The sequence below is a fragment of the Anabrus simplex genome, chromosome 6 (assembly GCF_040414725.1).
Source record: "Anabrus simplex isolate iqAnaSimp1 chromosome 6, ASM4041472v1, whole genome shotgun sequence".
NCBI classification, from domain to species: domain Eukaryota; kingdom Metazoa; phylum Arthropoda; class Insecta; order Orthoptera; family Tettigoniidae; genus Anabrus; species Anabrus simplex.
The window spans coordinates 267,122,270-267,135,201 of record NC_090270.1 but is presented as its reverse complement, the minus strand read 5'-3'; the positions used below and the strand labels follow the sequence as shown (position 1 = coordinate 267,135,201).

The 12,932-nt window shown below is 40.4% G+C and overlaps 1 protein-coding gene across 1 annotated transcript in view; it reads left to right on the top strand.

Annotated features, from left to right (window-relative positions):
- Positions 1-303: 303 nt before the first annotated feature.
- Positions 304-12,932, top strand: part of LOC136875969 (uncharacterized) — a 174,031-nt gene continuing 161,402 nt past the window's right edge. The window contains exons 1-2 of the mRNA XM_068228283.1: positions 304-520; positions 6,539-6,690. Coding sequence (XP_068084384.1) covers positions 304-520; positions 6,539-6,690 — 369 coding nt within the window. The remainder of the gene's footprint in view (positions 521-6,538; positions 6,691-12,932) is intronic.

Sequence of the window (12,932 nt, the reverse complement as noted above, 5' to 3'; positions counted from 1 at the left end):
CTTCAATATTGCAGAGAGAATGTTACCACCCACGTAAATTGCCGCACAGGAAGACCACAGGTGTTTAACGAAAGGACATCACGTTGCATTTGCAGAACCACACTGGGTTCTCGATGGGCTGCTGTGAGTCAGATCACCGACCAGTTGAATGTTGGGAGCCAGGAACACATCTCTACCAGGACTGTAAGGAGGCAACTGCACTACATAGGCTTCGCCAGCCGATGACCAACTCGTGTCCCTTCACTGACACCTCGACGCAGAGCTCAATGAAGTGCATGGGCCTACGAACCTTGGCAATGAACCATGGAACAGTGGCGGTGTGTGGTATGGTCCAGTGAATCCTGGTTCCAGTTGCATCAAGCTGATTTGGGCATGAGAATGTGGCGTATGCCCCATGAAGCTATGGATCCCGCATGTCTACAACGTTGTGTCCAGGTGGGAGGTGGCTTAGTTCTGGTCTGGGCGGCATTCTCATGGTGCCAATTGGGCCCCATTGTCCAGCTGCAGGGAGCACTGACAGGTGCACATTATGTGTGCACCCCTTTCTGGTCCTAGAGTACCCTGATGGAGATGCCATGTTTTGACAGGACAATGCGCCATGTCTCCACTCTGTGGTGACACGCAGGTGGTTAGAGGAACACTCCATTGAAGTTACGACCATGGATTGGTCCTCCAGATCCCTGGATCTTATCCAATCGAGCATTATGGGATGCATTCGATGCTGGTGTACGCTTCATGAAACCCACACCAACTACACAAGACCAATTGTGGGTAGCAATGTACGATGCATGGGTCCAGATCCCTCCAGAATGATTTCGAAACCTAGTAGAGTTGATGCCTTGCTGTATTGCTGCTATTTTGAGGGCTTGTGGAGGAGCAACTCGCTATTAACATCACATTCAGTATCTTCCATGACTTTTGGCCAGTCAGTGTATATGTAAGGACAATGCTTCCTGATATGATCCAATTACTTGGCTGATTGATCAGCGTACTGTCCTTCAGTTCAGAGGGGCCCTGGTTCAATTCCCGGCCAGGTCGGGGATTTTAATCGCTTCTAATTCATTCTTCTGGCTCGGGGACTGGGTGTTTGTATCTGTCCCAACATTCTCCCCTTCATATTCAGACAACACATCACACTATCAACCGCCACAGGAACACGTAATAGTGATTACATCTCACCATAGGTTTTGTGTCTGGAAGGGCATCCGGCCATAAAACAGGGCCAAATCAACATGTGTGACACAGTTTGCACCTGCGACCCCACATATAGGTCTGGAAAAACCAGGAGAAGAAGAAGAAGAAGAATGCTTCCTGATAATGGCTGAACATACAAATCTATTTATTGATATTTTTGAGATGGAAAATGTGTCTGCCCAAGGTATTTTTCAATGTCTGATTAATGTTTTGAATGATGTGGGCTTCTCCCAAGAATTTTTGAAAGAAAACCTTATTGCACTAGCATCTGATGGAGCCACTGTTAGGGACAAATAAGGACGTAATGATTTTGATTAAGGAGCAATATCCACATGTCCTTTTTTGGCACTGCACAAATCATAGACTTGAAATTTCTGTGTAGATGAAGTTACGAAGGACTTTCCTTGACAGACTAAAGATATTTCTCAACAAATTTTATTATATCACCAGTCAGCTAAAACTGCCAGAGAACTGAGAAATATTTCTGACGATATGGACCAGCAACTGTACCATATTGGGTAGCTTCAAATTACAGAACTGTCGGCAGTTTGGGAAAACTATGGATTAGGCACATATTGAAAGAGCAAAACAGGCTGAGAACAGGGATAAGAGTGAAAGAGTTATGTATGTGGTCTCCTAAAATAATTCTGAATGTTGATTTTATTCTTGACCTTTTTATGTGTGATGCTCTTCAAGAGTTTTCAGAACTCAGCGTTGAATCACAAGCACGCGATGAGACTATTTATAAGGCTCATAAAGTAATATCCTTGCAGATTGTTCTGTTTGAGATAGGAAATTTAATAGTGGGTCTTACTGTCGTGAAACTTGAAGTGCACCTGAGAATTTGAAATTCCTGGGAGTTACCTTAGAAAAGAGAGAAAAATCTACCTGCCAATGCAAAAAGCTCTCTTGATCCTGAAATGTTCTGTGACAGCTTAAGACGACGGGTAGAAAATCATCTGTTAACAAAAGAAGAGACATAAATACCAGAATGAAGAAAAGTACTGTATCCTGAATGTTGGCCAGATAATGTTCAGTAAAATGTCATTTTTGGTGAAGCTGATGTACAAAATTTGTGTAGGCGATTAATGATTCAAGACATACAAGTTTTAACAGGTTATCATGAATTCCTGGTCGAGAAGAAAATTCCAGTGTCACTACCACAACCTGTAAATGCCATCAACACCGGGCAAGTTGGCCGTACGGTTAGGGGCGCGCAGCTGTGAGCTTGCATCCGGGAGATAGTGGGTTCGAATCCCACTTTCGGCAGCCCTGAAGATGGTTTTCCGTGGTTTCCCATTTTCACACCAGGCAAATGCTGGGGCTGTACCTTAATTAAGGCCATGGCCACTTCCTTTCCATTCCTAGGCCTTTCCTCTCCTATTGTCGCCATAAGACCTATCTGTGTCGGAGTGACGTAAAGCAAATAGCAAAAAAAAAAAAAATCCATCAACAGCATTTTCATTTCTACTTCTGAATGTGAATGTGGTTTCTCACAAATGAACTAAATACTGACACCAACAAGGGCTTCTCTACACCCGACAACTATGAGTACATGGATCTTTATCAAGGTGGAAGGTCCACCTCTACAAGATTTTCGACCTTCCACATGTCAACAACTCCTAGTACCTGGAAGGAAGACATATAGTGATTGACACAAAAAAACAAAGAACGTTCAGATGAAGGTGGCAGAACCAGCATCATGGCTCAATATGGAAGTTACTGTAATGAAAAAGTTATTAACATCATGTCTTTATTTTTTTTAACATTTTAGTTACCTATGTTGAACTCTGAAAATTAATGTAAAGATTATATTAAGCTGTGTTTTACCCTATACATTGGGTTAGATGTTATTTGTTTTAAATTAATTTTTAACTGCAGTAATTTACAGCACCATTTGCACCATACAAACTGTAGCCTGCGACTACAGTGTTCTATGTTTGAGATGAATCGAGTGAGTACCGGTTACCTTTCTTCCAGAAAAAAGAATCCACTGTGTATATATAGCCTATAAATGATATGAGAATAAAACTAGAATCAGATATAAGGCTTTTTGCAGATGAGGTTATACTGCATAGAGTAGGCTATAAATAAGTTACAAGATTGTGAGCAACTGCAAAAAATACCTCGACGATGTTGTGAGATTGACAGCAGGCAATAGTATGATGATAAATTGGGTTAAAAGTCAGGTTATGAGTTTCACTAATAGGAAAAGTCCTCTCTGTTTTAATTACTGTGTTAATGGGGTGAAAATTCCTTATGGGGATTACTGTAACTACCTAGGTATTAATGTATAAAACGATCTTCATTTGCGTAATCTCATAAACGGGATGTAACTAAAGGGTACAGATCTCTGCACTTGGTTATGAGAGTATTTAGGGGTTTTGGTAAGGATGTGAAGGACAGAGCATATCTCTGGTACGACCGCAGTTAGAACATGTTTCCAGTGCATGGGACGATTACTTGATTAGAGAGCTGGAAAAAATCCAAAGAAAAGCAACTTGATTTGTTCTTGGTTATTCCTGACAAATGAGTAGCATTATGAAAACGTTGCAAAGTTTGGCCTGGGAAGACTAGGGAGAAAGGAGACGAGCTGCTCGATTAAGTGTTATGTTCTGAGTTGTCAGTGGAGAGATGGCATGGAATTACATTAATAGACAAATGTTTGAGTGGTGTTTTTAAGTAGAAAAGATCACAATATGAAAATAAAGTTGAAATTCAAGCGGGAAAATTAGGGCAAATATTCACTTATAGGAAGGGGAGTTAGGGATTGGAATAATTTGCCAAGGGAGATGTTCCATAAATTTTCTAATTATTTTCAATTATTTATGAAATGACTAGGTAAACAATAGATAGGGAATCTGCCACCTGGGCAACTGCCCTAAATGCAGATCAGTGGTCGGTCGGTCGACATTATCATTTGAAGTATGTGCCATTGAATTCAAGGGAAGAACTTTTGGAGATCTCCAGAGTTTCAGTGGAAATAACTGTTCTGCTTCACTCCTACCATTGCTAGCACTAGTTCAGCCGCTTACCAAATCTCGTTTGCAGGGTGAAAAATTATGGTGTGGGATGGTAAAGTTCTCCCCAACCAACGATTTTATTAAAAAAAAAAAAGCCTCCATGCAACTAAAATTTTCTGGAGGGGTGTATCTTTTCTTTACAAAATGATATGAATAACAAACAAAACAAATATTACTGAAAATAATGTATTTTATGAGATGTATTTCTAAGAAAATAACAACAATACATGTTATACAAATATTAGAATGATGTTAAGGCCGTTATAAATGATTTGATTGTTCTGAAAGCATTACTATGAAAAATTGTGTTCAGTGCCAATGTCAACTGTCACTTGCTAATGTGGTTTCAGTGTTGCTCATAACATCAAAACAGCCAAAAGAAATGACTTGTTGGTGAACACTTTACAGTCCCTGATGGCAATTAAACTAATAGTCTACCTTTGAGATTATGAGATGCTGTTACTACAGCAGATAACTAGGTCACTTGTGAACATCACTTGGCAGACAAATTCTGCTCATTGAAGGAAAACAGTGAGGAGAAATACGAGTTTCTTCGAGGTAAGCTTAGTTTTATTTTATAAGTTCTTTGACTTGAAATATTTAAAAATAGCTGTAATTTTCCAAAAAAAAAAAAAAAAAAAAAAAAAAAAAAAAAAAAAAAAAAAAAAAAAAAAAGAAAGAAAGGTATGTAAAAATCAGAACCCTTCTTCCCACCATTGTTTTACGATTTCACACCCTGCTCATATGTTTGTGGTTCAGATGTTATGTTGGTTGACTCAGTAGCGTAGCCAAGTTTGACCGATTGGGGGGGTTATAGTTACAAAATGATGATAGAACATAATGAAGGTGCTTGTGCTTGTGTGGTGCGTGCATGCATGAGTGTCATTATAAGAACATTGACACAAGTGAATTGTGGTATGTTAATATTCAGATTGCAGTACTGGTACACTATAAAATCTTACATTAAAATACCGAACGTGGACAATATGACCAGGGTCAACAGTTTTACAGCAAATGGTATGTTCAGATTACAATCTAAAATCCAACTTTCATGGCTTTAGAAAATATTTTAAAGAGATCTGTTGGTTTTACAATTGAATGTCTAACAGCCAACCCATTGAGTAGACTTTTACTTGCTTATTGTCAGTTTCTGTTTATTTTCTTTTTAAAAAATTCAATTGGGGATTTTGTATCCCCTCATCCTCAACTTGGCAATGCCCCTGGTTTGACTGTAGTATTTTACAATTCACAGATTGTTCAGCGATCTGGCCTTTGGTTCAGAGGGTCTCGGGTTTGATTCCCGATTGGGCCGTGGATTTTAGCCTCATTTGGTTAATTCCTCTAGCCCAAGGGCAGGGTGTTTGTGATCGTCTTCATTCAATCTACAAACAACACATGGCAGTTGACATTACCAACCACCACAGTTAACACACAATAGTGAATACTTCCCTTCACGTAAGGTTGGCGGCAGGAATTAGGCAGAGACCAGGGAAGTCAGACGTATTATACCCGTCATTTGAAACATTTTTTTCGCGCTGAATCTCAACCCAACAAATTCCTGGGAAATTTAGCCAATCGGAAATATTCTCCTCGTGTATCAAGGTCATGGTTGAAGAACGTCCTTTTAAACATGGCGGTTATGCATTGATTTCTTGCGGTTATTGTTTCTTCAGTGCTTCACGTGCTTGTATTTACTTTTCAGGACTATGTAAATAATTTATAACTGTGAAAGAAACGTGACAGTCGGCACATAGGTGAATTCAAATATTACCGGTATACGAAGCGTAGTTTACAAGTGTTTTATCTAGCCTCATCGCAGGGTATTTATTGACGGAGATCACTTCTCGCTTAAATAGGCGGGAGAGTAGCACTTATGGAATGCAGGGCAAAGGTTGTAAGTCACAAATGGAAAGAATTTTACGCCCTTCCAAAAATATTTCCGTTCTACATGTATGGACCCCTAACCTCAATTTCACTGCCACTGGCTAGAAAAACTCATCATGGCAGTATTTTCGTAATGTCAGTTTTCAGTTATTGCCAAAAATTCCATGCTAACCATTTGATGTCCTCAACGTAAAAATGCTTAAAAGATGCTCGATTCATAACACGGTTGAAATAATTTTGCTGTTGATGTTGTTGACTGTTTATAACTGTGTAGGTGACACAAAACTAGCCTATATGCATGTTGCGCGAAATGAAAGTAAAAAAAGAAGAACCGCTAACCATGAAGAAATTCAGATCTAATGGTACAGATAGGAAATACAAAAGTTCAGTTGGTCCCAAAGCAATTAATACTAATTCACCTATTGTACTTAATGCAGACCAAGAAGACCGTAGTAAAACATTATCTAATTCAGTAGTAACGCCCAAAGTGAACCATTCTCCAGAGGTAGAGACCGAAAGTCCGGTTGTGTCTATTCCTTCATCTTCAACCACAGCTGTGTCGTGGCCTTCTGCCGGAATACTTCGCCAGGTGAGTATTGGTAGAGTTGTGGGAATTAAATTAATCTTGCTTAGCAGTTTGGGTTAGTTGGAGCACACAAGCTTTAAGCTGGAAATTCCTCCGCAACTGCCGCGGGATTTAAATTTGTATCATGAACCTGAAGGTTGGTTGGATCCACACTAACAGTGTCAGATTAATCGGGTAGAGCCCTTTAGACTTCTATATCGTTTGGTAAAGATTGATGTGTGATGCAGATAAAGAGAATACAATGCTACAATACTAAGCATACAATACTAAGATGAGGAATACTGATGCCCGTACCATGGGCACCCATATGACAGTTTGTAGCAGTGGGGCCTAGACCTGGGGTATGTAGTATTTTAAAAATTTTGGAAGATGGAGACTTGTATTCCGCAGTAGAATAACACCCATGCTATCCCCTGCCTGTTGCTGGGGGACGGTACTACAACTTCTACGTAATACGGACATTTAAATCATTTTCTTGAAAGAAAAACACCTGACTACATTAGATTTTTGCCTTTCCCTGAGAGCTAGAGTGGGACGCTGCGGCCCCACCTTGCCCACAGGCATGGGCGCCCTTGGCCCGTAAACAGTGCTGTCATCTCATCCCCTGCCCCTCTCTCCCTCAAATAAGAGTTTCCTCATCCAAAATCATATCCTGAAATTGCAGTGAAGGCTGCTCAATCTCCTATAGTGACCGGGCGAGTTGGCCGTGCGCGTAGAGGTGCGCGGCTTTGAGCTTGTATCCGGGAGATAGTAGGTTCGAATCCCACTATCGGCAGCCCTGAGGATGGTTTTCCGTGGTTTCCCATTTTCACACCAGGCAAATGCTGGGGCTGTACCTTAATTAAGGCTACGGCCGCTTCCTTCCAACTCCTAGGCCTTTCCTATCCCATCGTCGCCATAAGACCTATCTGTGTCGGTGCGACGTAAAGCCCCTAGCAAAAAAAAATGAAAAAATCTCCTACAGTGGTGATTATGGCGTCCCGAGAAGTCCTGATGTGCAGATATTTGTAAATAAATTGGGTGATTTGATATGATACAACAGAAGATTGATTTATTATGTAATGTATGCTAATGATCCTTTAATATAACATTGACCTAGAACATATAGGCCTAGGCGTAAACTTTGTTAAGAACTAATTTTAGAAGCATATCACAGTTGAATGTCTAGCCACACCTGGTGGTCATGATCGTAAAGGTATCAAGACCATATTGTCTGACACCATGGTTAGCCGGTTCAAGTCCCATTGGTTAGAAAAATTTTCACCATCAGAATGTTGGCCAGCAGGGTAGGAGAGGTGGTGATGTAAAATTTTTTTTTGCTAGGGGCTTTACGTCGCACCGACACAGATAGGTCTTGTGGCGACGATGGGATAGGAAAGACCTAGGAGTTGGAAGGAAGCGGCCGTGGCCTTAATTACGGTACAGCCCCAGCATTTGCCTGGTGTGAAAATGGGAAACCACGGAAAACCATCTTCAGGGCTGCCGATAGTGGGATTCGAACCTACTATCTCCCGGATGCAAGCTCACAGCCGCGCGCCTCTACGCGCACGGCCAACTCGCCCGGTGTGTAAAATTCATAGGCCTAATCACTATATTGTGTGAAGTCTGGATTCAATTCCAAACCTCTCTGCGGTGTTCATATGGGTTGAGGGCATGTGCCTCTGTTGGTAGTAATTAGTCTGTCGGACAGAGACTTTAAGCCTTGAGCAGATCCCATCGTGATATTCGAAAGGAGTAGGCTATGTGGTGGCACCGGGTTTCACCCTCTCCCTTCCTGTTATTATATAGGTCTATCACATCATTAATTTCTTCTCACTAACTCAAGCGATTCCAACTGAGGTGCTTCCACGGCCCTGGCCGGCCCCAGCAGCAGCCCCGGTGCTGTGCTAAAGCACCGTTGAGGTGGTGGGGGAAGGAGGGGAAGTGACAGAGGCAGAACCATAGGTTGTCAAGTCAGCGCGCAGCTTAAAAATATTATTTATGAGAGTTCTGTGAACACATAAACACACAATTTATTCTGTACATACTTTGCGTTTGCCTTAATGTACATTTAGCGTTTAAGTCGATTGCTGACATCGTTTTGCGGCAACTAATTTACCAATAATGGGTACAATCAATTTGGCAGTAGAAACTCTAAGTACAACCTCTATCAGTCCGCATCAGGCAGAGAAGTACTAGTTCTCCATTTATTAAAATCAGAATTGAAAACATCTGGCTTTTTTTTTTTTTCAATTTTCAGAGCAACAATAGCTCATAACGTGCTCAAACTGCGCCTTCTAAAGTATTGGGTTCAAGTATCTGTGGGACAGGGAGATAAAATTTAAAATAGTTATCTTTGTGGTTTCTTTTTTGCAATAGGTCTCATGGCGATGATGGGGTAGGAAAAGGCTATGAATGGGAAGGAAGTGGCTGTGGGCTTAATTAAGGAACATTTTCTTGGTTTGAAAATGGGAAACCATGGAAAACCATTTTCAGCGCTGCCGACAGAGGGGTTCGAACCCACTGTCTCCCGGATGCAAGCTCACAGCTGAGCGCCCCTAACCGCGCCGCCAACTCCACCGGTATTTTTTCTTAGCAGTACATCTAAGTCTAATTCTAAACAGTTCTTAATAATACAAAACAAAAAATAAAAACAAATCTCCTAAATTCCATGTAAAAAAATTCCTAATGACTAAGTTATTACGTATCTCTGAAGAACTTGGCAATTCCGATTTTAACTTAGCAATTTGTTCGGTTCTTTCTGCGCCAACAATGTCATCATGTTTATTGTGGTAGTGTTGTCGAACGATTGAAGACTTTACACTTAAAATGACATGACAAATTAAGCATTGAGCTTTCCCTTCGGTATTGAGAACAAAATATGAATCCAGCAACGAAGGATTAAACGACATTTTTAACGAAGGTGATACCAACTGCTCCACTATCTGTTCTATCGAATAGATTCCACTGAGAATAACACACACAGAGAGAGAATGAGAACGAATGTACTGTCTCTTACGTACACATGCACCGACCACTGCATGGGGTAGGTGGGGAAGGAGGGGAACGGTGCTGCTGAGTGCAGCGCTGGTGCGCCTCGGCACTAAGTGCTCGAGTTGGAAAGGCCTGCATTAACTCCTCTGAGGAGGTTGACGTCAGGAAGGGTATCCGGTCGTAAAAACTCGCTACAAGGATTCATCTCACTTCATTTCCAATGCTGTAGAGAAGCGGGACAAGGGTTGGACACACATACATACATACATACATCACAGTTAAATATCTATATCTTATTTCATTGTCCTCCAATATGGTCTGTTGGTTCATCCATATGTTGTAATACTGTAAGGAGTGCAATAGGTTTTCGCACATCAGAAGGTATTATTTCTGCCGGCGTTGGAAACAACCAACCACTGATCATAGATCATTGATCTGCATTTAGGACTATCGCCCAGGTGGCAGATTCCCTATGAGTTGCTTATCTAGTCTTTTCTTAAATGACTTCAGAGAACTTGGAAATTTTCATTGATAAATTTTTCCATTCCATAATTCCTCTTCCTATAGTCTTAATCTTTGCCCCACCGAGCTCGATAGCTGCAGTCGCTTAAGTGCGGCCATTATCCAGTATTCGGGAGATAGTAGGTTCGAACCCCACTGTCGGCAGCCCTGAAGATGGTTTTCCGTGGTTTCCCACTTTCACACCAGGTGAATGCTGGGGCTGTACCTTAATTAAGGCCACAACCACTTCCTTCCCACTCCTAGCCCTTTCCTGTCCCATCGTCGCCATAAGACCTATCTGTGTCAGTTCAACGTAAAGCAAAAAAAAAACTTTGCCCCAATTTGTTCCCTTGAATTCCAACTTCAATTTCATTCCTGTCTCTACTCAGCCTTATTTGTCCACTAACTTCATTCCACATTATTTCTCTATTGACAGCTTGGGACATCCTGCTTTATTGAGCAACTCTACTTCTTACTTCCAGGTCATTCCAGTCCAAAGTTTGGAACATTTTTGCAACAATAAGTTACTCTTTTGTTGGAAATCATCCAAAAGAAATCATGCTGCTTTTCTGTGGACCTTTTCCTGTTCTCATATCAACTAAACCTGGCGTGGGTCCGATACACAGGAACCATACTGTAATTGGGGTGTTACCAGAGACTTATAAGGCTTCTCTTTTACATCCTTACTACAACCCCTAAATACTGTAATAACCACCTGAAGAGATCTGTAACCTTTTTTTTTACAACCTGGTTAATGTGGTCTTGCCGTTGAAGATCGTTTCTTATATTAACACATAGGTTCTAACAATGATTTCCATTAGGTACTTCCACTCATCAATGCAGTAATTAAAACTGACAGGACTTCTCCTCTTGGTGAAACTTACAACCTGAGTTTTCATCCCATTTACCATCACACCATTGCCTGCTGTCCATCTCACAACAACGTCAAGATCTTTTTGCGACCTCACAGTTCTGCAACTCATTTGCTACTATGTACTGTATAGTATATCATTATCTGTAAAAAGCTTTATTTGTGATTTCAGTTCTTTACTCATTTCATTCATATACATACATGTGTGTGAAGTATTGTAAAGAAATAAATAAATAAATTTAATATACAGTCGAACCTCCCTTCTGCGGACACCGTCGGTTCCGAGGAAAAATGTCCGTTACGAGAGGTGTCCGCTAAAACAAGTTTGTAAAAATAATCAGACATTTGAACAGCAAAGAACATCCACCTTAAATATAAGCATACATATCTTTATTTTTATTATTCTAAGTCATTTCTGTGTTAGTATTTCATAGAGAGTTATTATAAGTGATTTTACATCATTTATAAACATTACAGCTTTGTGAAGTAATCTTGAAGCTTCGCCTGTGTAAATTTAGCACATGTTTTCTTAACTGCGATATTCTCAAAAATGAAATAAAGTCTGTTAAATGGTTCCATAGTGTTCTCGCCGTACTCGCGGTCCAGCTGACACACAAATTCTTTATTTATTTAAGCATAATTAGTCCCTGCTTCTTTGACAGAACTTCTTTTTCTTCCTCCGCCTCACCGTTGTCACTTTTCGTCCCTCATTCGGGCTCTGTAAAACCATAACAAGTTTTATTCAAAATGGTCCTTTTATACGACTAATGAAGGCTGCTATGGATAGCTAGTAATATTTACAGAATGAAGTGAATTAAATTAAAGCTGAAAATTTAGCTTAAAAGAATGAAAAGCTGTCTATCACAAGAAGAAAATGAATGAGGAGTTGAGGTGCAAACAAACATGGACGTTACGATATGTGCAATACACAATTACTGTATAACTTGATAACACAGAAAGCGTACCGTAAAGTGCATCCTGTAGTCGGGACTGCTAGTCGTCCTCAAGATCGTCACAGCAAGAAATATTCTCTTCTTCTGTTTCAGTATCACACGTAAATCCAGCTGACATTGCTAAAGTCTGAAGTTCATCATATTCATTTCAAACCTCTACCTCTGCTTGTTCTTCAACTGTAGAATTGGCGATGCCGCATTTTGCAAAGGATCTCCTGATTGTGGTTTCACTGACTGTATTTCAGGCTGCTTTTGTCCACGAAACTGCATCGCCAACATTGATATTCTTCATCAAATCAAAAGCTGAGTCTGCTTCATTCATGTGTGCCACTAATGACCATAAAACCCTCTTACGATAGTCTAATTTGAATGCTTGAATGATTCCTTGATCCAATGGCTGAAGATGAGAAATGGTATTGGGTAAAAGGAACAAGAGTTTTACATTTGAAATCCGTATTTCTGGATGACACGTAGCATTATCTAGTAATAAGATCACATTAGAGTTTCTGGCCTTCATCCTGGAATCAAAAGCTAGGAGCTAATTCTCGAATATTGCTGACGACATCCATGCCTTTTTATTCGCATGTCATTCGACACCAAGACAATTTAAGTCCATGTTTATAAAGCACCTGGGTCTCAATGATTTACCAAGGATTTAGGGGATTTTCCTTTTCACTGAGTGTGTTACAACAAAACATGATGGTGATTCTTTCTTTTGACATTTTCCCACTCTTGCAACTTTCATTCCTAACTATTCAAAATGTTCGGTAACTTATCTTTCCAATCTGCTACATTAGTCACAGACACATCACCACCTTCTCCACAGACTGTTTTTAAACTAACATTATGACATTTTTTAAAACAATCTAACCAACCATTGCTAGCTACAAAAATCTCAACTTTAAGATTATTTGCAATTTCTCGAGCTTTTTCTTGTAACATTGTTC